This window comes from Cyprinus carpio, chromosome B18 (genome assembly GCF_018340385.1).
Source record: "Cyprinus carpio isolate SPL01 chromosome B18, ASM1834038v1, whole genome shotgun sequence".
NCBI lineage: Eukaryota > Metazoa > Chordata > Actinopteri > Cypriniformes > Cyprinidae > Cyprinus > Cyprinus carpio.
This window is the reverse complement of record NC_056614.1, coordinates 12,896,137-12,921,510: the sequence shown is the minus strand read 5'-3', so window position 1 is coordinate 12,921,510 and position 25,374 is coordinate 12,896,137. Positions and strand designations below refer to the sequence as shown.

The 25,374-nt window shown below is 36.5% G+C and overlaps 1 protein-coding gene across 1 annotated transcript; it reads right to left on the bottom strand.

Moving 5' to 3' along the window:
• Positions 1-633: 633 nt before the first annotated feature.
• On the bottom strand, positions 634-23,449 carry ttc9b (tetratricopeptide repeat domain 9B). The gene is made up of 3 exons (XM_019123200.2): positions 22,550-23,449; positions 4,414-4,596; positions 634-2,219 (listed from the first exon to the last, which is right to left on the bottom strand). The coding sequence occupies exons 1-3, from the start codon at positions 22,992-22,994 to the stop codon at positions 2,125-2,127; spliced, it is 723 nt and encodes a 240-aa protein (XP_018978745.2). The 5' UTR covers positions 22,995-23,449; the 3' UTR covers positions 634-2,124.
• Positions 23,450-25,374: the final 1,925 nt, after the last annotated feature.

Below are 25,374 nucleotides of genomic sequence, written 5' to 3'. Positions count from 1 at the left end.
TTTGGGTGAGATGAGGGATGGACCTTAATGCTTACATTTTTTGTAAAAATCTCACGCTCTTTGCCAGTCATACAAATTCATGTGAAATCGGCACTTCGTAAAATAGTTACATACATTTCCTCATGAGATTGGGTTAGAACAGCACAGAAAGAGATCACTTGATTTCTCTAGCCAATCGTTCATGACTACACTATCAAGAGTTGATTTTGAGCATTAAAAGGTGCACTCAATGGCCTGGTTTCACAGACAGGGCTTAGACTAAACCAGGATTAGTCAATAGTTCAGTTAGGACATTTAAGTAATTTTTATTAACGTGTCTTAGAAAAAACATTACTGGTGTGCATTTTGAGACAAAACAGAGGCACTGATATATTTTAAGATCAGTCAGTACAAGTTTCTTTCAGTTAAAACAGCTCAGACTTAAACTTTAGTCTGCGACTAGGCTTAAGCCTTGTCTGTGAAACTGGGGGAATAAGTTTTTATTCGTGTTTCGCCAGCTCTTTTTCATCCCAGAGAAGCATATACTGACACCTACTGGTGTGGATGTATGAAGTTGAGTTGAGTATTTATCATTTTAATTATATTCGGCAAATTATATTCTACTCACTGTATGTATGACTTTTTTTTTTTTAAAAATTAAGAAAAAGTAACCGAATGCACCTAATTTGGTCACCATATCCTCAAGTGTCACTGCTCAGAGAGATTAGGTTGTATGGTCTGCTATGTGTTCTGAATCTCATCAGTGCGTCTTCTCATGTGAAACCATGGCACAACATCCCCAGAGTCCCACTGACACAATTAAATCTCTTATATTAGGTCAGATGGATAATTTCATCTGTCTGTCCCCATCTCCTCAAAGCCATTATTCCAAACTGTGTGCTGTCAAAGGCGTCTTCACATTCAAACGAATCCACTGGAGATGCTGCCTCAATGAACAAAACATCATCAGTTTCCATACCAAAGCTCAAAAAAAGCATAACATTAAGAAGAGGACATACGCGTAAATGCTTAATGGTTGTCAAAACTACAATTCTCAGAGTCAACACAGCATTTTTGTCTTTTTACTTACCACTGTGCTGTAACACTGATCTTTTGGAGTAGATATATAATGTAAGTTTAGCAGACCTCTATCAAGCACTTTTTCCCGTTTCTTGTAGAAACACAAGAGTTTTCAATATGGCTCCATTAGTTAATAATATTCCAACAGGCTGCATAACCATTGTGACATCATCAGGAAGCACTCTTCTCTTAAGGGGGAGGGGTTATGACACAGTCCAGTATATGGGAAATGGACAACAAAGTTCACAAAACACCTGCTAACATTAGTACAGAGGATGTTGTAGCTTTGAGAAAGGGATAGATAACAACTTGCTCAAACCACTATAGTACAGCAAACCGAGAGGCAAAACAAAATCGAGGTCAAAGGACAAATTACAAACACTTGAATTAGCCCTTGAATTGAAACAGTTCAGAAATTTAGTTGAGATATGCCCAAATTCAAGAGAGAGAAAAAGGAGACAGAAAGTAACAGGCGCTGGCAGGTGAGCGTGAATTGAACATCGACCTCTCCGCTTCTCTTCTGTATTGAGTAGAGAGAGTGCTTCTCAGTGGATCAGAGTGAGTTCAAAGGTCACTAGCCTAATCGTTGACCTTCATCTTCTGCGCTTAAGTAGCAGTGTGGCTCTGATTCATGTGCTTTCATGCTTTTCTCCACAAACAGATTCAATTCTGCCACCCATGTTTTTCATTCAAAATATGTTGATATCCTCATTCGATCACGTAATTTTAAATTGTAATGCCAGAGCCCCATTGTTTGTATCATAATAACAAAGCATTTCTTCTTTTTCCGTCTTCGTGGTCTTTGTTCATCACTCATTTTCTCAATACCTGGGAAATGAAAAGCACCGGGGACGTTGCATTTAAAGGGACAGAGAAATCTCAGCGCGAGAAAAGACAGTCGCGGGGTGCTGTGCCCGTTTCGAATCCGCTTTCAGAGAAGGCCGCAGCACATGTATCCTGGTTGTTCAAGGGATGGGGAGAATCATGGGAAAAAGGGGAGAGACTTGAGAAGAGAGTTTTTTTAATCAGGGTTAGGTTGTGGTATGGAGGGGGGGTCGGGCCGAATTAACCCAATGACTCTTTCCCACTCTCACGCATCTGCTGACCGGTCTTACTCATCTTCATCTCTGTCAGCTGGATGTATCGCAGCACGTTTGTGTCTGGATAGAGAGAGGATGAAGTATAGAGCATAAGAAGGGCAAGGGAGAAAGAAATATAGACACCAGCATAAGACTAAAATTTGCTTCATTAGATCACATTAACATAACATAAATACAGCTAAATAGTTTACATATTATGATTCTCAACTGTTGAATTGCGGCAGTGTTGTTATTATCTTGTTAACTGAAATAAAGCTAATATAGATAGATAGATAGATCGATAGATAGATAGATAGATAGATAGATAGATAGATACAATAATCAGAAATGTTTATTTATTAAGTGAAATAAATAATATTATTAAGTTCTAAATTACTAAAACTAAAACTGAAATAAAATAATACCAAACCATATAGAAATAAAAGACTAATTAAAATGACAGATAACAAAATGCTAAAACCTAAACCTAAATTAAAATTGAAAATAACAATAAAAGCTAATTCAAAATTTTAATAAATGCTATAATATTACATAAAAATGCTAAAATTTTACTGGGTTTATATTAGGGGTGGCACGATACAATTTTTATAGAACCGATACCGATCCAATACCAGCACACTTTTTTAAAAATTTATTTCTATACCTCAGTGTGTGTTGACCTGAACATCACTCTTTTCACACATATCTACTAAATAAAGACAACTTCAATTATAAAGAAAAATAACAAACTATAAAATACATAATCATAATCTTTGAGGAAAAATACTATTGTAAACTAGGTTAGTGGATAATTCAGCAGCAAAAGTTACTCTACAAAAATTATGAGTTCACAATAGTTTTATAAAACCTAAACATTTAGAGAAAAAAACATTATTTAGTGGGGGGAAAAAATTAAGTAAATAGGTGTAATCTGGTAAAATGTTACACATTGCTCTTTGTATTGTAAAATACATTCATGAAAAACAAGTATATATAATTATATATAAATATATGCAATAAATTAAATACATTTCTTTTACATTTATAGCACAGTAATAAGGCAGCAACATATGATAGATAAGACAGAACAAGAAAGGCTTATTAACAATCTTTCATTGCGCAAAAGTATTATAACATGAAAGACTCCAACACAGAGTGGCACAAAGCGATTATGCGCAGAAAGATAAGTCACAGCGTGCAGCGCTCCGCATAGAAAAGTTCAAAGCACAAAGGGAAGAGATATTGATGCGTAGTGTATTATATCTGTGTGATGGTTTATTGAGCCTTTTCTTTTAACAGTTTTAAATTTCAGATACTGTGCACGTGAAGATCAATTCATAGTGCTCTCTACTCCAGTGTAGTGATCTCTAACAGACACCTGGTAGAAAGTAACATGATTTAAAATTATCACTATACTCCAGCAAGATAAATTCCTTTTATGCAAAAACCACTGATGTTTATCTACAGATCAAGTTTAATAATAGGAACATTGTATCATCCTAGACAGAGTTTTATCATCTTGACTGTCGTAACCAAACATGACAGACAGTTTGAATGCTGAATGGAGGATGACTGACAGCCGCAGCAGGGAGAAGAGTTTACGTAAACTTGAATTTAAAGACTTAAATATTCATTAGTACCTCACATTAAACTATGGAAGGGTCTCAGAACACTTGAAGTATAGTGCACCTAAACTTTATAGTGTATAGTATATCGGATATAGATTAGTCTTTTCTGACCGATACCCAGATCCAGCAGAAAGTGGCAGTATCAGAGCGATACCGATATTGAATATCGGATTGGCGCACCCCTAGTTTATATTAATAAATATATTAATAATTTATTATTCTAATAAATAATAATAAAGTATGTTATAAAATAATTGATCAAATAAAAAAATTGATAATTAATATATTAATAAATATTATGCCTTATAACAGTTAAATATAATCTTTTAAGAAGTTTCAAAATAAATATTCATTCTTAATGTTGTTACACAGTATATTGTTCATATTTTTTGTCTAAATTTACTAAGACAAAACAATTGATTTAAAACAATTGATTTTAATATTTATTTAGACCAAACAGACATAATATCAAACATAACTTAAAGATAATTATCTGATTAGCAGTATCGGACAGAATTTTCATATCGGTGAATCCCTAACAAACAATTTACTTGTTGCTTAGGGTCAATTGTAAAATCCTGAACATGAATGTAAAACCATTTGAGAAGCACTTTTGTGTATGATGATAAAGCGATCATAATGCCCACCTGTGGGTTCACGGCACTTGGCATCGTGTAGGTAACGCAGGGCACACTCGTAGTCTCCCAGGTGGTAGAAGGCAATCCCAGCACGGTACATGGCCTTAAAGTGATCCTGCTGGTGTCCGAGTACCTTCAAACAGTATTCCTTAACCCGCTCATAATTCACCAGCTCCGACTGCAGCAAGCACGCTATAAACAACAAACAAGAGTGTGAAAGAAAGAGAGAAGGAGAGGAATTAGTACAGTCAAAAGAACAGGACAAAACAATAAAACTGCTAAAATGAATTAATCAATGAACAGCTAGGGAGAAGGGAGTAAAAATAGCCTTGAAATATACTGGTCTACAAAACAAAACACTGAAATAAAAAATAAAAAAAGGAAAAAGGGACAGTATGTTTTCTTGCAGTCATCAGTTGCACTGAAGGTCTGAGAACAGCAGTTTTAAATGCTGTTGGTCTCAGATAACCACATTAGCACAAAGTGAAGGCCTAATTGCATCTTTTAGCCACTCTAGGCTCAGTGACACGGATGAAGTAATTGTTTTATCTGCAGTATAAAGAGAAAATAAACCAAACGAGACACATCCTAATCAAAAACTGATGCTTAGAAGTATTGGATATCTCTGAAAATGTGCATGCTTTATTGAAAAACAAGAGATGAATGTTTAAAGGGGTGTGTGTGTGTGTATAATTTATTTCTTTAAAAGTTTATACACACACACACACACACACACACACACACACACACACACACACACACACACACACACACACACACACAACATATATATATATATATATATATATATATATATATATATATTACTTAATATAGATTTCAGTTAGATTATGAAAAATGCATGACTATTTGATGCTATAATACTTCCACTTTTACTAAAAAGAATACAGGATTTTGAAATTATAATGGCTAATGACAGATAATAATATAAAAATTTTCCACATTCATATTTCATTGAATGAATTAAATATGGAGGTATTTGGTTCAAAAAAAGCTGCGGCTAATTAGACAATTGGCCCTGAAAGAACATCTGTACGTCAAATGAATTACTGCGGTGCCTGCTAGGCAGCTGGTGCATGTTGTCAACCCCTCGTCCAATCAGGGTTATTTATTCCAACAGCAGATGACATAGACACTGATGGCAGGGGCTGGGAAACTCAGTTTCATATTTCACTTTGAGCTTACTGGTTGTGGTGTATGTATGTGGCCTGTGTCTGGAATCTTCAGGTGTTTAGGACTGTCTGCAGTTTAATTCATCATTTAAGCTCTTGCATAAGCTCACTTCTCCACAGTTTTCTAATTATTAACTGAATTCACCTTTTACATTATTATGCACCGGGTGAATGAAGGAATGATGTAAGATTGAAAGGTTGGCAACAGTTGTTTAAGAGTTGTTGTTTTAAAGAAATCTCTTATGCTCACCAATGCTGCATTTATTTATTTAGTGAAAAATCCAGTGAAACTTTAATATTTTAAAATATAGGTTTATATTAATATATTTTAAAATATATTACAGTGTTGACAAAGCTGACCATTATTCCAGTTTTCAAAAATCATTCTAATATGCTGATTTGGTGCTCATTAGGTTGGCTTGAAAAAAGACTAAAATTCTCAATGCTACTCCTCCTACAGCTTTCAAGCTAACAGTTTGTGCTATATCTTTTCAGAATGATACGACCCAAATTACAGTTTTCATAAAACTGAAGATTAAAAATCATAAAAATCCCATAGACTTACATTGACGGAATGTTCAGAAAATTCAAATCTAAAAACACTGAAGCCCAGTACACTCAATCAAGCTTTCCTTCTATGTACTATTTAAAATCCATTCAAACTCATTCAAACTCATCTAATATTTCTAACTATCTATCTATCTATCTATCTACTTGTATCTATCCTAGCGACATGCTAATCATGCTAAAACATACTAATATGCTAGTAACTGGCTAATCATGCTACCAACATGCTAATCATGCTAGAAACATGTTAGCGACATGCTAGTCACTTGATAATCATGCTAACGACATATTAGTCATTTGCTAATCATGTTAGCGACATGCTTGTCTCTTGCTAGTCATGTTAGCGACATGCTAGTCACTTGCTAATCATGCTAGCTACATGCTAGTCACTTGATAATTATGTTAACGACATGCTAGTAACAGGCTAATCATGTTTTTTTTATCAATTTTATGCATCCTGAATTAAAGTACTAATTCATTAATTTAATAAAAACATACTGGCCCAAGCTTTTCGAATGGCAATTGAAATAAATATATATTAATATTTATTATATAAAAGATGTATTTCTATTTTATTTAATTCTGTTATTTAATGGATTTGTATTTATATGGTATGTATTAAAGGGGTCATATGATGCCGCTAAAAAGAACATAATATTGTGTATTTGGTGAAATTAAATGTGCTTATGCGGTTTAATTTTTATGCGTCAATTTTTACAAGGCTCATCGGTCTGAAAAGCGAGGTGTGCTCTGATTGGCCAGCTATCCAGTGCGTTGGGATTGGCCGAATACCTCAAGCGTGTGATGGAAATGTTACGCCCCTTAACATATTGTAATGCCTTATCTGGCCGGAGCGATGAGACATAAACATAAAACCCATTATAAACGTGATATAAACATGATTTCTAGTCGTGTCTTCTCTTGGAAGGCCAAACAAAGTAGTTTCGCTTTCTCAACGAAACAGCGTTACACACGGCAGCCTTGAGTGAGCGAAGCCCGGAGGTCTAGAGTGAGCCGGTGCGGCTGGCAGATTCTACGAAGGAGCGTACCTTGTGCTTGCAGCAACCACATGTGATGACCCCGGGCTGGACTCCGCTTCATCCACAGTGAAAGCCGATTCAGCGATCCACAGTGCAAAGTTGATGTATTTCCTCAGCGACCAGCATATCGTCCTCTTTTGGAAGGCCAAACAAAGTAGTTTCGCTTTTACAGTGAAACACACAGCGTCTATACGACATGGCGGCGGCGGCAACAACAATACTACAACGAGAATAAAAGGTATTCGCCTTCTTTCTTTGCGTGAACATCTGGGCGGCGTTATGAAAATCTTCCCACATACTGATGTAGAGATATGGGGGCGTGTTAGAACAAGCCTTTTCAGGGGGGCGTGGACGAGTGTTAACTTTTATAAAGAATATCTCTTTGGATTTGAGACTTTAGTCTTTGCAACTTTACAGATCTCCTTTATGCACCAAGAGCTTATAACACTCCAAAGAGAAAGGAAAAATTTTAATCGCATCATATGACCCCTTTAATATATGCTATTTAGGTTATTTAGAATGTTTAATTCCAACTCTTAATTCTCACCATCATCAAACATCAAAGTAAAGTGAAATCACAGTCAAAATCTTTGACTCCACTGTATCTTCTAAATATTATCTAGCTCAATACCTGTTTACTGCATCAGTGTGGCACTAATCTTGGCCCGTTCTGACCCCTGCCAAGGTTAATGTCTGTATGTGCATTTGAGAGCCTGCTGACCACCAAATACACTGACAAAAGCTGCTGCTTTATATCCACAACCTCCCTCTGTCCTTTTCTGTTAAGCTCCTCCAACCGTCAGCCTGTTGCTGACACCTCTGTGGAAGTCATGAGTCAGGGGTATCAGCACAAGGCAAGACGTCAGTGGTGACAGGGACAAAAAAAAGATCAGTCCACCATAAATTCAAACTCTACAAGATGATTTTTCACTACACAAACTCTACACAGCATTCAAAGTTTCACATTGGCAGTAAACAAACACAACCATCTGTAAAAATCACAAATAAATGAGAAATGAGTGACAGACCAATATATGTTCCAGGATGATTCATTAAGTTATATAACCAAGTTCAACTGGCCGATTAACAGAAAAGGTAGTTTCCGTTTGTGTCCGTTCCAAAATCTACCAACAGCCAAGTAAGCCATGTTAATATTTTAAATAAATAGTCATTTAAAAAGTAAAGGAATTCTGGAGAAACATGATGAGCTCCTAAAACCATTGCATTACAAACAAAAATAAAAAAAACCTACCCTTGGGTTTGTGGGCATGCTGGGAGAATGATGACATAAGCACCAGAAAACTGAGATCGCTGATAAAAGGAAGGCCATGTGCTGCTGTACAGTCATAACTAAAGCAAACATCTGGTGACTTCTCAAACAGCTGTTAAGTCAGACACATATAGATAGTCAGTGGAGGAAAGAACATGATCTGCCCATAATGAAGGTTATAAAGACAGAAGGACCGACTAACAAGAGCAGGAGTGAGATAAACGATGATTAGGTGACAAATGAAAAGCTGAGAGAGGAATCATCTAATCTAAATTAGTTCATTATAACTGAAATTCCATTCCGACTAGAGAGTTTGTCAAGGCTTCCTTTCTCTCCAGCTGTCTCGTTCATCCTTTTTCATTTGTTATAATTTCCCTTTGGTTTCTCTTTTCTCCCTTCTCCCAATAAAAGATAACCCTGTATAAAACTTAAGAAAAGAAAAAAATCCTCATAAAAGGAAGAACTGTCCTGCAGTACAATAACATTTAGTGTTTGGTTTGTACTGACTTTCCCTCGAAGACAATACAGCAATTTATTGATTAATTAAAAGCCTTCTCCTGTTGTCATTTCATGCATCATAACTTTCTGATCTCTGTTTTTTTGTGATTAACTGGGCTAGCCCGTCTCATTTGTTCTGGGAGGGGAGAGAGAGAAACTGCCTTTCAGCACAGCACCACAATCGTGCTCATCGAGCGTCCTGTCCATCTTCATTCTGGGCAACTGGCACCCTGGCAAGCTCTCAGTGTATTCAGTTTCTGGCAATAATGGCCTAATGGCTCCTAACTCTTGTGATATCCTGATCTTTCTCTCTCTCTCTCCACAACACACCTACAGGCTCACGCACACAAACACACACGAATCCTGCAGACTGATTCATCACACAAATGGATAAGGCGTGGCATTGTGGATACTGCACTTAAGTGTCTGTTGAGTGGCTCTATGTGTGTAATAATGATGGCATCACATATTAATGGACCCAGTGCACTTTATGCTGCATCATAGTTATATGAGAACATAACTACTAAGAGCACATCTAGAAAGCCAAAGCTGGTCATCTGAGCAGGGCACAGACTAACAGGGTCCATCTTGAGATGATCCAACTTTACTGGGGGAGGGTTGATAGATTTGTCACCGTTGATGAAGCTAAAAGCAAAACAAATCTGCTCTATATTGACATAGAGATGTGTCAGTTCTCTTGTGTGGTTCATTAGCTTTCAAAAGATTGATTTTTGTGCTAAGAACCCAGATTAAACCCATAATGAACATCTTGTTATTTCACGTTTTGGGTAAACTATACTTGCATTCACCACTTTTTGCCTTGCTTTGCACTAAAATTGTCTCATTTGCATATTCAGAACTCAGTCAGTAATGAGTAAGAAACTGCATTGGCATAATTGACAAAACTAAAATAAGCGTATGCCTCAGCTTAAAATATCCTATCCTAAATTAATACTTTTATTTAGCAAGGATGCATTAAACTGACCAAAAGTGTTAGTATGTTATATAGGATTTCTATTTCAAATAAATGCTGTTCTTCGGAACGTTCTGTTAATCAAAGAATCCTAAAAATGCATCACAAATGGTTACATTTTCATATTTATTAACATTAAAAATAGTTAAAATTGTAACATTATATTTTTACTGTATTTGTGATCAAATAAATGCAATGCCAACCACACACTTTTGAACAATATTGTCATTAACATAATTAACATACTAAAAAAAAAAAATAAATAAATAAATTGTAATGCATTAACAAACAAACGCAAAGTAGATTGAAGAGCTGTAGTAAGATTATTTTTGTGTGTGTGTGCGTGACCAAACAACTAACAACATAATTTTTGGTCTGTACCCATCACAAAGCTATATATAAATATATAAAGTAATATATAGCACAAGTCACATAGATAATTTTTATGGTGTCTTTTGGAGCTTGGCAATAAACAATCCTGTTCACTTTTATTACATGAAGAAGAGCAGCATAAACATTCTGCTAAACATCTTCTTTTTAAGAAGTAATAAAGTCATAAAGGTTTGAAACAAAATAAAGTTTCTAAAGTTATAGCACAATGTTTATTTTTTGGTGAACTTTAAGATGTTTTTGGAGATCAATGGTTTGGGATTTCCTAAAACAGGTGCAGGGACAGCTGTTTTGTGTGTGTGTGTGTGTGTGTGTGTGTGTGTGTGTGTGTGTGTGTGTGTGTGTGTGTGTGTGTGTGTGTGTGTGTGTGTGTGTGTGTGTGTGTGTGTGTGTGTGTGTGGGAGAGAAAGACAAGCCATAGGTAGGAGCAGTTAACAAATGTTCAGGATTCCCCTCATATTTACACCTTCACAAAAGAAGAAAAAAATAAATTAGCATTTTTTTTTTCTAGAAAAGCTACCAGTTAGTAGATACGAATGTTAGAAAGGAATATAAATTAGCAAAGCAGGAAGAGAACGGATTGTGGTTTGTGAAGCACAGAGAATTGCAAAAAGGTGAGGCAGAGTAGAGGGAGTAAGAACTTGAGGGCAATCGATTTCAAATGGCCTCCTCCCGGAACATCCATCTCCAGCGGACTGGATCACTCCCTCTCTCTTTCTACACTCCTTATTATCTTCTCTTCCTCTCTGTGCTTTTTTTTTGTCCCTTTAGCTCACTCAGGGGCACTGCTCTTTTGACAGGTGCAGGGCTGACAGCATCAGGTAGGGGAGTGGAGCTAATTTAAAGCGGTGTTGGTTTGTGGTGATTACCCTGCTGTCACTCTGATAGTATTCTCTTGATGCTTACTGGTTGATGCAGGGACCCATCAGTCTGAATGACACCTCTCCTCCCACTGTGTCCTTACTCACCCAAACACCGACCTCGTCTTGACCTTCCCCTCCACCTACACCACTGTTTAACACCTACTCTCACATAGCCAGAACTCTGACTCAACAGAAAAGGTCTGTTCCACACCACAACTTATTCTGAACAAGAACTAACATTTGAACAAATTTTGAACTGTGACTTATACTAGATAGATAGATAGATAGATAGATAGATAGATAGATATATAGATAGATATGATGGAACGATCACAGGTTTGACGATAAATCACAAGATTACCCACTGTTAGCATTACCATTTCATATTTTAATCATTATTAAAACTGTATTCGACTACCGTGTTTTGAGCAACTCAGAATAAATAAAAACTATCCAGTATAAAGCAAAGTTTTAAGTAACAGTCTCACGTGCACACAGCATATATATTTTATATATATATTTATATATAATATATTAAAAAAAATCCTATTCTTTCAATTCAAATTCCAACTCATGAATTTCCAGAAGTACATGTAAAAATATACCGGAAGTTACATAAAGACAGCCAATCACAATAAAGCTTGTCAGATCAAGAATATACTGAGGCTGAGACTACATATAACACCCAACCCCATCCTCCTCTCCATCTCATTTAGTGAACTAGTCACATCTAGTCAGCATAAGCAACCACATATGACATTACGTGGTAATGTGTTCACAGTTTACAGTGCAATGATAAACACATGATTCATTTTATCCAATTTAGTGTGATGCATTTGTTTATGCATATATCAATATCATATAAAACACAGCACTACAAGCTTCCCGCTTCATGCAATTTTTAATAAGGCAGTCGCTCAACTCTCAGCAAACAAAACATATCACCCCCAACAGGAAGCAGTAACAGCCTGCATTAAAAATAACAATAGCGGGTCTCAGAATAGTTTAGCGCTGGATGTGCTTGAGTTGGTTTTCAGTCTTATTTAACAAGGCTGAGGGACCCTGAGCTCACATGTATAATTCAAACATTAGTTATTGCTAAGTGCTAGTTCCTCTCCCCTGCACTGAAGCCTGTTGATAATGGCCTTGTCAGTCAGTGCACTGTGGCTTGAAGGACGCTAAGATGAAGGCTGCCCTAAATCATGAGGCCCTCAGACTTAGCAGCCGCCAATGGCTCTGTTTCTACCCATCCCTCCCCCCTCGGCTTCTCATCTTTAGCTCTCTATTTCTGATTAGGAGTAAATGACCTATTCATATTGTATGAATCTCATTTCCTTTCTGAGTTTGGTAACTGCATAGTCACTTTACCCTGCTTCATTTATCTTATCACCTACAAAATCATCTTCCCTTCACAGTTTTTGTCTTTGTTCTTATTATATTCACATTAACCATGAATGTAATTAGTTTCTAGCTTATAGGTGCTGTAAGCAAAATTCCACACATAACAGGCAAACTCCCTGACAGATATCACTGAAACAGGTTTCCTGAGAAATCACATCTATTTCTGGAACAGCAGCAAGGCTCTATAAATGACAAATGAAGATTGAGATAATAAACAAGAAAAAAAACCAAACACAATCAAAATCAAAATTCAAGTCAACAAAACACAACAACACTACCCCACCACTTCATTTTCCCAGTTTCCTTAATTATTTAAGTATTCCAACCCTTTCATTTTTCCAATAGAGATTAAAAAAGGTATTGTTAAAGAACTACAATCCCATAAAGCATTGTTAATGACATAACTAAATTGAAAATGATGGATAAACATAAAACTATTGATTTATAGTTTTTGATTGTGTATACACAAATAAAATGTAATGTTTACTGCAAAATATTCATATGCATACAAATATTTACGTATACCTATTACATCATCTCATTTCCCCAATTCTCTGATATTTCTAGAATAATCATCAGAAAAATTAGAAATTCACAAATAAACAAACAATTAAACTTTAAAACTTAAAAACTAAAAAAAAATAAATGGCAGATGGCTTCAAGAGCTTCAAAGAAAAGCATACCATCAGAAACAAACAATCCTAGCACATAAAAGAACTTCCTTCTTTTTTATCATTAAAAATCAATTCCGCTATGGAGAAAATGAATGGGATTTTTAATTCTGGAACTCAATTGTTGTATTCTATACATTGTAACCAGAATATATAATATATTTTATCATTTGCACATTCAGAATGAAGGCCAACTAGTACATACTGTAGCAATCTTAGTTCTGGAAGTGTTTTTTTTTTTTCATTCATAACGCTTTCAAAAGATTCCTCAATAGAGTTTAACATCATGATCCAAACCAACCAGCTTGAATAACAATAAATCACAACATTACAACCAATGATTTAAAGCAAAAAAAGTATATGAAAATCAAAGAGATTTGTTGTTCCAAAAAATTGGATAACAAACATTTAAAAGCAAAAAACTGATAGTATTGAAAAATTGGATTACAACAACATAAAAAATGACTGCACATGTCTTTAAAATAAATAGAAAATTTTTGAACAAAAAAATAAATTAATACAAAATTATATTCAAATACAAACAAAGAAACAAACAAACAAATAAATAAATAGAAAATTTGGGCGGGGAGACTCAATTATATCACACATGAGCATTACGAGGCTGAAGTGATACTGATTGCTGGAGTGGGTGATGGTGAAGCCTGCAGTCACACAGTGAAAGCTGAGCTGTTCTCTAAAGGGACTCGATGAGGCCCACTCACCATATTTTGCTTACCACCCCTTGTTTTTTCCCTGAGACTTTCTCTCCCTCTGACCATCTGTAATCACAGAACGACAGCCTTGTTCACCACACCATGCACATGTACGCCGGGGAGCTGACAGCATATATGACTTTGCAGTTTTAAACCTAATAAGAAAAAAACAACAGCCATCTCAGATCCTTATTTCAAATTAATGAAGAAAATGACCGCCACTTTTGACATCTCTAGTTGACACAATAAACATTTTGCAGGTATTTGCATTAAATAGTCTTTCTCTCCCTGGAAAATTGACAAAAAATTTGGAGATTCATCTTCTCCACAGGGGTGTATACATTTTTTTTTGGCTATTGGGCATGTAAAAACGCTCTCTAGGAAGAGAATGTGTTTTCCATCTGAATTATAAATAAAAAAGCACTTGCCATTGATCTAATGCTGCAACAGACAGTGTACAGACCGAAGTGTTTCCCTCTTCTTCCCTCACAGTCATCAATGTCCACTATCCTGTCTGTATGGATTACCCACAGCGCAACATGGATTGCAGAGAGAAAAAGGCTAGATTACTAAATCAGATCTGCTCGAAAGCTGCAGAACCTCAGCAAAGAGAAAATCGCTCCTCATGTTTAAGAGGAGAGGATGAAATATTAATGGGGTATCCCTGCAGCTCCCTTTCACAAAGCCCTCAAACACCATATGAACATGCTGACAGTAATCAGAACATCCCTGTATGGACACTTGATCGTATGCCTGTGATTTAAAATGTGCATGGATTGTTTTTTTTTTTATATTCTGTGATTGAATTTTGATGCTGAGGCTAGAGGATGATGAGCAGACTGCGGCCAGCTGGATTCCTAGTCCGAGCCCTTAAGCGATGCACTTAGCACCAGAGGTTTCAGTAAACCATTATGACTGTATGGAAACATCACCAATGTAACTCCACTTAGACACGGGCATTAACAAAGATGTGATGAATATGCATAACAGCGGAAACAGCTAGATGATATAGATCCTGAGAGAGGTCACTTAATACTTTTTTTTCCCTCAATAATGATTTTTTTTTGGACAAACTTTCCACAAAGTGCCCAAATCTGGGCATTGTACATAATTTTGTACACTGCAAAATTATATCAAATAATGGAAAAAATAATATCAAATAACATGAAAAAAATCTCAATCAGGATTTTTTGCAGGAAAAAAAATATATAAATATATATTATAAAATGAAATATTTCACATGCAAAGATGGGAAAGAAATCTTTTTTTTTTTTACTAGAAAGCAAGAAAAGTAAAATAGCCTTAAAATACCCTTTCAAAATGTGATATTACTGTAAGCACAATTTATGTACTAATGCAATCTTTAGAAGCAAATAAGGTACAAAAGTGTCTTACCAATGTACTGCATCAATGACACTGCAATATTACGAATCATGGATTTGAGAATTCGTGACCACAACACAGGGAGTTTTTCTCTTGGACATCTCCAGGCAGGTGTCACTGACCCGTAGCGTTGAAGAGGAGGGCTGCCGACTGTCCCTGAATGACTCTGTGTCCTAGAAATGGCCAACGGTGTATCAGCGGTATGGCCCCCTACAGCGGTCGCACACAGCTCACGCTCAGAGGACAAACACCACCGGACGACAACAGCTTTTTGCTTTTCAACTAAGCAGGGAACATTGGCTTCTCCGCTGAAAACAGTATAATTACACTTGTGCTAACAGCTCTGTTGACAGTTCAAGCAGCAGGAATTATAACCATCCTGTATGTTCACTGTTATGTAGACTCAAGTAATATTCTAGAATTAAATGCCTGTTTTTTTTTTACTGAATGTTTTCTTTCAGTCATATTTCTAAATAGAGAAGTTCTCAAGAACATCATGCTGGCCAGCTTCCAATGATCTTAAAATATTCTTGGTGCAACAATGTGCTTGGCAGTTTGGATTACAGTGAGTGACATCTTGTTAAGTCCACTGAAAATAGCTATAGGCCACAGCAACTTTACACTGAAGGAATAGTCCGCCCAAAGTTTTGTCATTATTTGCATTACTGGTCCTCACTTATATGACTTCATCTCTTTCATGGAATGCAATAGGAGAAATCCTGAAGTTTGTACTGGATGCTGGTTTCACACTCTAATGGATACAGCATTTTATGTTTTGGTGACGAATTCACATGAGTTTGTACAAACACATTTGTATGTTTTCATACTATCTTCTTGTTTAGGAGTGGATATTCATTTTTAAGTTTTCACAACTCAAACCATCCAAATTTGCCAAAAATATGACAAAACTTAATAATATTGGTGTTTTCTAATTGAGATTGGGTTGTGTTTTACATGCAATTATAATAAATGGGGTCTGAAGTGTTCAAGCTGCAAAATGGACACAAATCACCATAATCCAAGTCTTCTGAAGCCATGAGAGAATTTTCTATGAGAAACAGGCTGAAATCGAAAGTGACAGTTCACCCAAAAATTATGTCATTAATTACTCACCCTCATGTCATTCCAAACCTGTAAAGCCTTTGTTCATCTTCAAAAAACAAATTAAGTTATTTTTGATGAAACATCCGAAAAGCTTTTTGACCCTGTATAGACAGCAACGGAACTGACACGTTCAAGGCCCAGAAAGGTAGTAAGGACATCATTAAAATAGTCCATATAACATCAGTGGTTCAACCGTAATGTTATGAAGCTATGTGAATACGTTATTTACTAACAATATTACCCAAAGCTTGAACTACTTTCATGACTTTCAACAGTTTTTGTTGTAAAATTGTATTGTTAAGCTAGTAAAATCAGGAAAGACATCCATACAGGTTTGGAAGTAAATGAGGGTGAATATATGACAGAACATTCATTTTCTCTGATATCAAAGATTTTTACATCAACCATTAATTCACTACACCACTTCCAACATACTTTTTTTTAAGGAAAATCCTGTTTCTTGCTGAAATAAGAATGCAACACCAGACTTTTCAAGGGTTTTCATTTTAAACCCTGCACACAAAGGCTGCATCTGGAGCTGTGTGCTGCTGTCAGCATCACTACAACCATCTGGAGCTCAAACCTACTTTATTTAAAACACATTCACACATAAACATGTGCAAGCTCACATGTAGGCTTTCTAGGTGCAGAGCTTCCCCAAAACAACAGCAATGCTAGAAAGCATTCCATATTAAAATACAACATCACCAAGAAAATCTATCACTGAGGGAGATCAAATAATGATAGAATTCATTTTGAGACACTATGGCGGCTTCTACATCACTCTGCTAAACTGTTTACAATGAGGCCTTTACACAGAAGTGTTTCAGGTCAGGAGAAATCTTAAGTGGCCCTTAGAGAGATTTTCTTGAGGGAGGACTAGTGTTGTGTTGACGCACAGGGATGTGCTTCCTCGCTCCCTCCCTCTCTCTCTCTCTCGCAAACACCCGTCAGTACATGACTCAGCATCATAAGACATTGCCGGGAGTTGCTGGGGTCCTTATGGGAGAGTCTTCTGTTTTTATGATGTGCTTACAACAGGTATCAACACTAACTCTCCTGCACTGCAGGATATAAAACTGCAGCAGTATGAAAGAGCTTTGTAACATGTCCTGTTATAGATATGCTAGAGTGTTCTTGAACACAAAGGTATCGTGAGAGTAGCATGAACAGATGCTACATAGATCTACAACTATCTGCTGCAGTCCATAATATCTTTTTTTTTTTTTTTTTAATAAATGATAATTTAATTCACCAAGGATGCATTAATCAAAAGAATTTTCTATTTATTGAAGGATCCAAAAAAAAAAATTCTTTACAGTTTCCACATTAAGCAGCACAACTGATTTCAACATTGATAATAATGAGAAATGTGGATCTGACGGATGAGGACTGGAGCAATGGCTGCGGGAAAGATTAAACTACATTAAAATCAGTTATTTGAAATTATAATAATATTTCACAATATTACCGTTTTTACTCTATCAAATAAACACAGCCTGGGTGAGCATAAGAGTCTTTTTTTCTAAAATATCTTATGAGCCAAGACTTTTTAGCTGTAGTTTATCTCGTATATTGCTTATATTATTCATATAATTAGTTTATTAGCTTGTACTGATGTGAACTTACTAGACCATACAGTCGAATTGTATTATTTATAATATTCCTGAACCAAATCTTCACCTTGATTGTAATTGTGTGGCCTGTAGATGTTCCACATTGATTTGGCATTTAAACTTAATATCAAGCCAGTTTTATATTCACTCAAATATTTTTAATATAATCATTTAATGCTAATTAATAATTTTTCCACAAACTGAGAAGCAGGGCTTATCTGAGATGTCAGTCAAGATTTAAATAAAGTTGCCAGCCCACTGATTGCTTACTTATCTATATAAATGCAAGTTTGCTCTTCTGAAGTCAGTATCTAGATTTGGACAAGAAAATATCTATTAGAAATATGCTTTCAAAGCATGCCATCAAAATCACATATTTCAATATTAGAAGAAGTGCTCCTATTACTTCCCTAACTGCAGTGAAAGCAGTTCTTATAGATGCATTCTTGGCTTTGGTGGCCATTCCTCGTCTTTTTACAATGAAAAATGTAAACAACATGTTCAGGTTCTACAGACCCAGAAGAGGTAAGCAGACATTCTGTCTCTCTTAATATACACAAACAAACACACTGCCAAACCTCGTCTGATCCAGTACTTTGTGATCTCTCTCATTTTCTCCTCCATCCCCCCAGGCCGCTATAACATAATACAGTGTACTGTACAGTAAGTAAAGTCTGTGCCCAGAGGAACCCTATGGCGATGCCATGCCATCTGCGGACCTGGCACCAGCTGCCTCTGCTGGCCAACCACCACGATAATTAACACAGAAACCACGCTCCGTCACATTTCTTGTACTCTTCACCTTGCATTCATACCTAATGCACACCAGAAAGTCTTCCAGAAGGAGAGATTTGGCAGATGAAAAGAGTGTCTTTGATGTTTCTTTCCTTTTTAAGCATTTGGCTCTTGGGACAGCGATAAGGATTATTCCTTGAGTTGATGGATGTAATGCAACCCCTATCTGGACTCTCCAGAGTCACCCAGGCAAAGAGAGAGAGGAATACAGAGAGAAAGTCTTGATTTCATTATAATACGCCCTCTTCTAATTGGACATCAGGGTTGAGAAGTTCATTGACTGTCGCTGTCTGTTGTAATGTGAGAACAAAAGGTCAGTGAGTGTTATAAAGACACGATTCACATGATTTCCCCAAGCCTTCTGGTGAAAAGAATACTCTAGCATTTTTATATATATATAGTAATAATAATAAAAAAAAATCAAGTACACCATTAAGTGCAACACTCACAAAATGTTGTTTGATTTAAAACAGCTTAAAACAATACAGTTTAGTTTAATACATATCTTTACAATAAATTAAGTCAAATAAATATTTTAAACATCCAACAAATGATATTCTCAGAAAAAAAACTAAACTTGATCATTAAACTGATCAAAAGTAACAGTAAAAATTAAAAAAAAAAAAAAAAGTTTTCAGCAAAAATCCTTAAAAAAAAGTTTCAGTTTCCACAAAAATATTAGGCAGCACAATTAATTTAACAACAATAATAAATAGCATATTAATGATTTCTGAAGGATCATGTGAAACTGAAGACTGGAGTAATGGCTGCTGAAAATTCAGCTTTGCCATCAATGGAATAAATTATATTTTATTATAAATAAATTATTGTATTAAAATAAAAGTTGTTTTAATATTTTAATTATAATTACATTTCAAAATCTTACCATTTTTACTGTATTTTTGTTCTCTGAACTTAAAAAAATACAAATAATTATGTTATGCAATTTCGCTTTTCAAGTAAATGTATCTTGTTTAAAGATGCTTATTTTTTATTTTTTTTTACTGCAAAACAATAAAAATACAGATTGAAATGAAAATTTGTCGAAACATGAGCTTAATAAAAGCACAACAGCTAGGTTTATGAGTAATAATAAAATAAAAGCTTATCCAAACAGCTTCATTCTGTTTGCATTAGCAATATTTCCCCTAAAATAAAACCTTAAAATTTCCAAAAATAAAAAAAATTTAATTTACACGCCGCAGTGACTTCACAAGCTCTCAGTTTCAGCGCTTATATCTGGCACTGCCTTAAACAAACGCTGGTTTGACAGAATGCAATATAAATCACAACACATTAAACAAATGCACACTCTTCCCACCATACACTACTGAAGAGCATGTTAGTCTAACGAATACTACTGTGGTGAGTAGATGATGTAAACTAATAGCTATACATGACACTCTATACATTATTTTTCATATTTTCTAGCTTCAGTGAGATTAAAAAGCAACCAACAGCTAGTCTAAGGTGTGTGCTGAAAAAGAGTTTCTCTTTATCTTGCGTAACTGCACTACCAAAAAAAGTTTCGACCAAATGTAGGCATAACCCACTTAGAAATGCCGTCCTGTCCTCCTGGGAATGCACGGCTTATGGTGTTATGAATAAGGATGGCAAATAAACCATTCATCTTCTTGCTGTTCAGACAGATTTAGGTAATTGTAATGTAAACAATACAAAAGCTAACAAAAGCCTATACTTTTTTACAAGCTAGCTCTCACATCTCTTTGCTCAGCCGTTTTGTGTTTTGATATCTTCCTCTTTCAGTTGAGCTTCAGATGTACCATATTGTAGGGTCTCTTGGTCCTGTCAAGACTGACTTATGACACTTTGCTGAGCTAAGACTCGGTGTGTCCGCTAGAGACGACTCAGCAGGCTTTGTAAAAGAGTGAACAGAAGTCTAACAGTTAAGAAGGCCTTTTAACTCACACACACACACACACACAATAGCATCATTTAGATTTGCAGATTACACAGTAGGCTCTTCTATTTGCTCTCTCCCTCCCCATCACCCCTTAGTACAATCGCTGAGGCCAGTGACAGCACACAAGTAATGGGCTGCTTGTCACGTGATTGTTGGAAACAGAACGCATTGTAGGCACAATACAGTAAGCAGTTTTTGCATTTAAAATCAGTTGTATTATGGATCAAGTACTGTGGCAATACATCACCAGATGAGAACCTGAGAATGAGTCTTTATGATGTCTAAAGTCATCTAAACCAGACGAAAAGAAAGTAGGCTACAGTGTTGACAAAACCCAGACGAAACACGAAACTCCATCTGCATCCTAGGTGCATCTCAACCCTCAGAGGCTCTAAACACTGTATGTAACTATAAAATGCATATTTATATAAGCATTTACATAAGTTCTATATATATTTCCAGCTCATGACATCATGACTGCAGGAGGACAAACAAAATGAAATGTAGCATTCTCTCTTTCACACCTTAATGCTTCCCCCAGAGGACCTGAAGTGTTTGCCACATTTGTGACATTCAAGCCTAACCTCAAATCGACCACCAGAGACATCAAGGGCCATGAAAACCAGGCATTACACCCATCCAGCTCAAGCAGATGTGCATGAGTATTAACCAATATTCTTCCAATGAGCAAACACAGTTGGCATCTGTGATCTGTTTTATGTTGATGTGATCCCTGTTTATCGACAACTAAACTAACAGAGCTTACATCGAATGGTATTTGGGAAACAATATGCATTGGTCTTTAATCACATAGGGTTTGTAATTTAAAGACTGTAGACACAATAAATGCTTGGGGAATGTATTGACTACACATAGCCAAAATGATACTCATTAGACTTTGATTTAATAGCCATATAACACCAGATAACACGTTTTTACATAAAGCCTACAAATACCACAATGATATGAGTTCATGTGCATGACGAATCTAACATTTGTTGTAGTCTTATATATATAAAACGCAACAGTTTCCTATCCACACAAACAAAAGCATGTTGATAGCCTACACTACAGTCTTTAGCTTTTATGTCAGAGGTATGACGTTCAGTAAATTATATTGTAGAACAAAGCGTTAAAGTCTTTTCGACTAGGCTAATGTTAACACGTTATTTTCACAACAACTGAAACCCGCTATTACAAAAACAAGCCAATCCGTATCGAACGCGCTTCTCCTCTTCCGGGTTTAAAAACAAAACTAGCTATATTGTTGCAACTGTTTTAAGTAGGCTAGTTATCTTTGTTGGTATTGATACTCCAAACTTTACCTCACATCACCTAGAACTTAAAAGACAAGAAAAAAAATGAAATAAAGTGATTAGCGCGCTTAGCCTACTAGTATTAAAATATAGTTCGCGTGTTACGTTTATTAACCTAATCTTCTCGCGCTCTCAAAAAACACAACGTGACATTAAATGAAATTGGTTTATTATGACACTGGCTGAATCCCACTGGCTCAGGAACAATGAAGGCCAAACTGGTCGTTAAGCACAAACAATGGCTTGATTGATTGTTTTCAGTGTTGTATTTATACAAACACAATCGTTTTCTTGCTGTGGAATAAGTATGTATTTATATTAAAGCTTTTTCTTAGGAACCTGGGCCTCTGTGTAGCCTCCAAGACCTTCACCCTCATCGGCAGCATCTCAGAATGGCTCGTTCAGAACAATGGCAGCGGCTGTCTCACCTGTCAGACTGTCGTAGCATTCGATCTCGGTGCTCTCCACCGCTCGCCGCTGCTCCTCCGTCAGCTTGGCCGCGGCTTGGTTCAGGAGGTTCACCTCGGATCCAGTGGTCCCGTCGACGACATGGATCCCTTTCAACTGCAGCAGCGCCCTGTGATACTTCCCAATAGCTTCCCGGAATTTCTTCTCCTTGTAGCATCGGTGACCCTCCAGCTTGAAGTCGATCGCTTTCTGTATTTTCGCTTCCATCTCCATCTCCGCGCCGCCGAGGCGATAACCTCCTCCGTCCCCACCCGCCGCCGCCGCCAGACTCCGGCCCCCAGCCTCCGGATAGCTTTTCAGGCTCTTGATCGAGTGCTGCTTCGCTTCCATCTCGTTCAGGAAGCCATGCTGTTCCGACACGGGTGCCTGTGTTCGCTTTAAGGGCTGGAGCAGCGTGCTCTGCATAAAGGATGCGAGCCAAACTGGAGCTGAACAACACACGCGCGACCGGATAGTATCTTCCAGTGGGGAGCTAAATACAACACTAAGGATTCCCGACTATTAAAACGCGTTAAAAGAGACAAGAACAGACTTAAATAGGTGATCGAGGCTGTCTCTCGTTGACCAGCGCGTAACGCCTTTGCGCGGAGGTGATGCTGGAGCAGGAGAACTCTTGCCGCCGGCGAGAGCAGCTTCAGCACCACAGACAGCGTCAGCGAGCACTAGCGCGAGGCATTATGGGAAGGAATTAATCGTGAGATGATGCTGCTACTGGTGGATCACGATTACATTAAAGAGCAGCGGTAAATCTCCAAACGTCTGAAGCCAAATATGAATAATATATGCAAAGGATGGTCATCTTTACGTCATCATTAAAAAGCACAGGCGAGGCAAGCAACACAATCCCTGTTGGGAAATCCATCTTATCTGGTAGATGTGTTTTGGAACATGGTGGCTGGTCTAAAATGATCATTATCTGGTTGATCAGCTACCATGTTAAAAAAAGATGTTATGACCAGCTGGTAGGTGGTTTGCTGCTGGTTTACAGTGGTCTGCTAGTTCACACCAGCTGAGACCAGGACAGGACAAAAAGACATGCATGAAGCATGTAAAATTTGTCCTTAAATTAGCTTCAAGATCAAAGTGGAAATAGTCTCCCTGGGAGCTTGAATGATTAATTTTTCTCGGAGCTAGAACTGAAAAAATGAATTTGCTGAAAATTGACTCCCTTAGGCCTTCCGAGATGTAGATGAGTTCCTCTTCATCAGAACAGACTTGGAAATTTTCACATTACATTACTTGCTGACCAATAGATCCACTGTAGTGAATGGGTGCTGTCAGAATGAGTGTCGAAACAGCTGATAAAAACATCACAAAAATCCACAATTAACCCACTCAACTCAAATTCGTCAAAATTTTGTAAAATTTTCTGCTAATTTTAATTTTTGGGGTGAAATACCCCCTTAAGTCTGCTGAAGCTGAAGAGATTATATACCAATTTGCATTACCTATTCTTCAAGAATCAATTCAATCCGATTCAAATCAATTCAAGAATTGGCTAAAACACATCTCTTCCATCTTTGACCCTCTAACTCTAGCACTCTCTATTCTAATTCTATTCTTAAACATGCCCCTTTTAGACTTGCACTCTTATTTACTAACAGCTTATTTACTTTATTTAAAAAAAATAAACCAACACTAGCTTCTCTAATCTTCTTGTGTTCTATCTATTTTTTATTATACAATTAACAAAAGCAAAAAAGGCCTCTAACACTAGCTTGCTCTATTTTTTTTGTTTGTTTGTTTGTTTTCTTTTTATTATATGATTTAAAAACCTTGCTACGTGTACTGCATTAAGCTTACTTAGACTTGTTATAGAACTTGCATATCATTGCTCTTTTGTTGATTTTGATTGCTTCCATTGTCCTCATTTGTAAGTGGCTTTGGATAAAAGTGTCTGCTAAATGACTAAATGTAAATGCATTAGGCTGACTAGGCAGGTTTGTTAAGATAAAGATCATTAATAAAATACAAGAGATAACATTATCCAGAAGTGTTTAAAAAGCTACTATTACTTTTCTTTCATGTATTAAGTTAATAAGAACATAAAAACACAAATAAATCTTTTCAGTGTAGTTATAAATTGTAATGCCGATACATACTGGATCTAGGCTAAATTAATAACACAGCCTTGAAAAAACAGTCAGCATGAAGAGGCAAATGTTGAACAGTGATGAACTGCTGAGATCCTCTTACAAATCGCTCAGTGTACTGCAACACTGGAGACATAAGGGCTTTTGCAGTCCTCACCATCTGTGTCCTTTACTAGAGCATGCATTAAACGCAGCTCAGTGCAACGTTTCTTTGCTAGCACATCAGTTTCGAATAAGAACTAAAAATCATATCATTATCTCTGTATAGTGACCTCCTTTATCAAACTAATTATGCAGTAAAAGTCTCAAATATGAGAATGCAGGATATTAATGCTGGTTCATACAAATGATTGCAGACCTTCATTCATCAACTTGCCTGTGCTACACAACCCTATAAATGGAAAAAGGGCCATCTCTTTCAGCCTAACCACTTTAAAGCTTATCTTGAGATTAAATCTAGATTAAAAACACACCTCTTTGGCCAAGCATTCAAATAATGCATCTCATAATTTTGGACTGCAGTTATATCTGATCAAATGTGCATTATTATTCTTTAACTTGGGTTAAACTAATTAATTTTACTTGGCTGGAACAGCAGCTACGCTAATTATGTCTCTATTTGTTTCTCTGCTTTGCCACGGGATTTACATCCCGTGGTAACTAGGATTTACACAAGCTCCAGTCTGGATCCA

Bases quoted from the DNA above. Each gene is read 5' to 3' on its own strand.
- ttc9b (XM_019123200.2), bottom strand. From the start codon at position 22,994: ATGCAGAGCACGCTGCTCCAGCCCTTAAAGCGAACACAGGCACCCGTG. The intron at 4,597-22,549 runs GTGAGACAGCCG...TGTTGTTTATAG, and splicing joins ATGCTACGACAGTCTGACAG to CGTGCTTGCTGCAGTCGGAG. The intron at 2,220-4,413 runs GTGGGCATTATG...CTCTCTATCCAG, and splicing joins CAAGTGCCGTGAACCCACAG to ACACAAACGTGCTGCGATAC.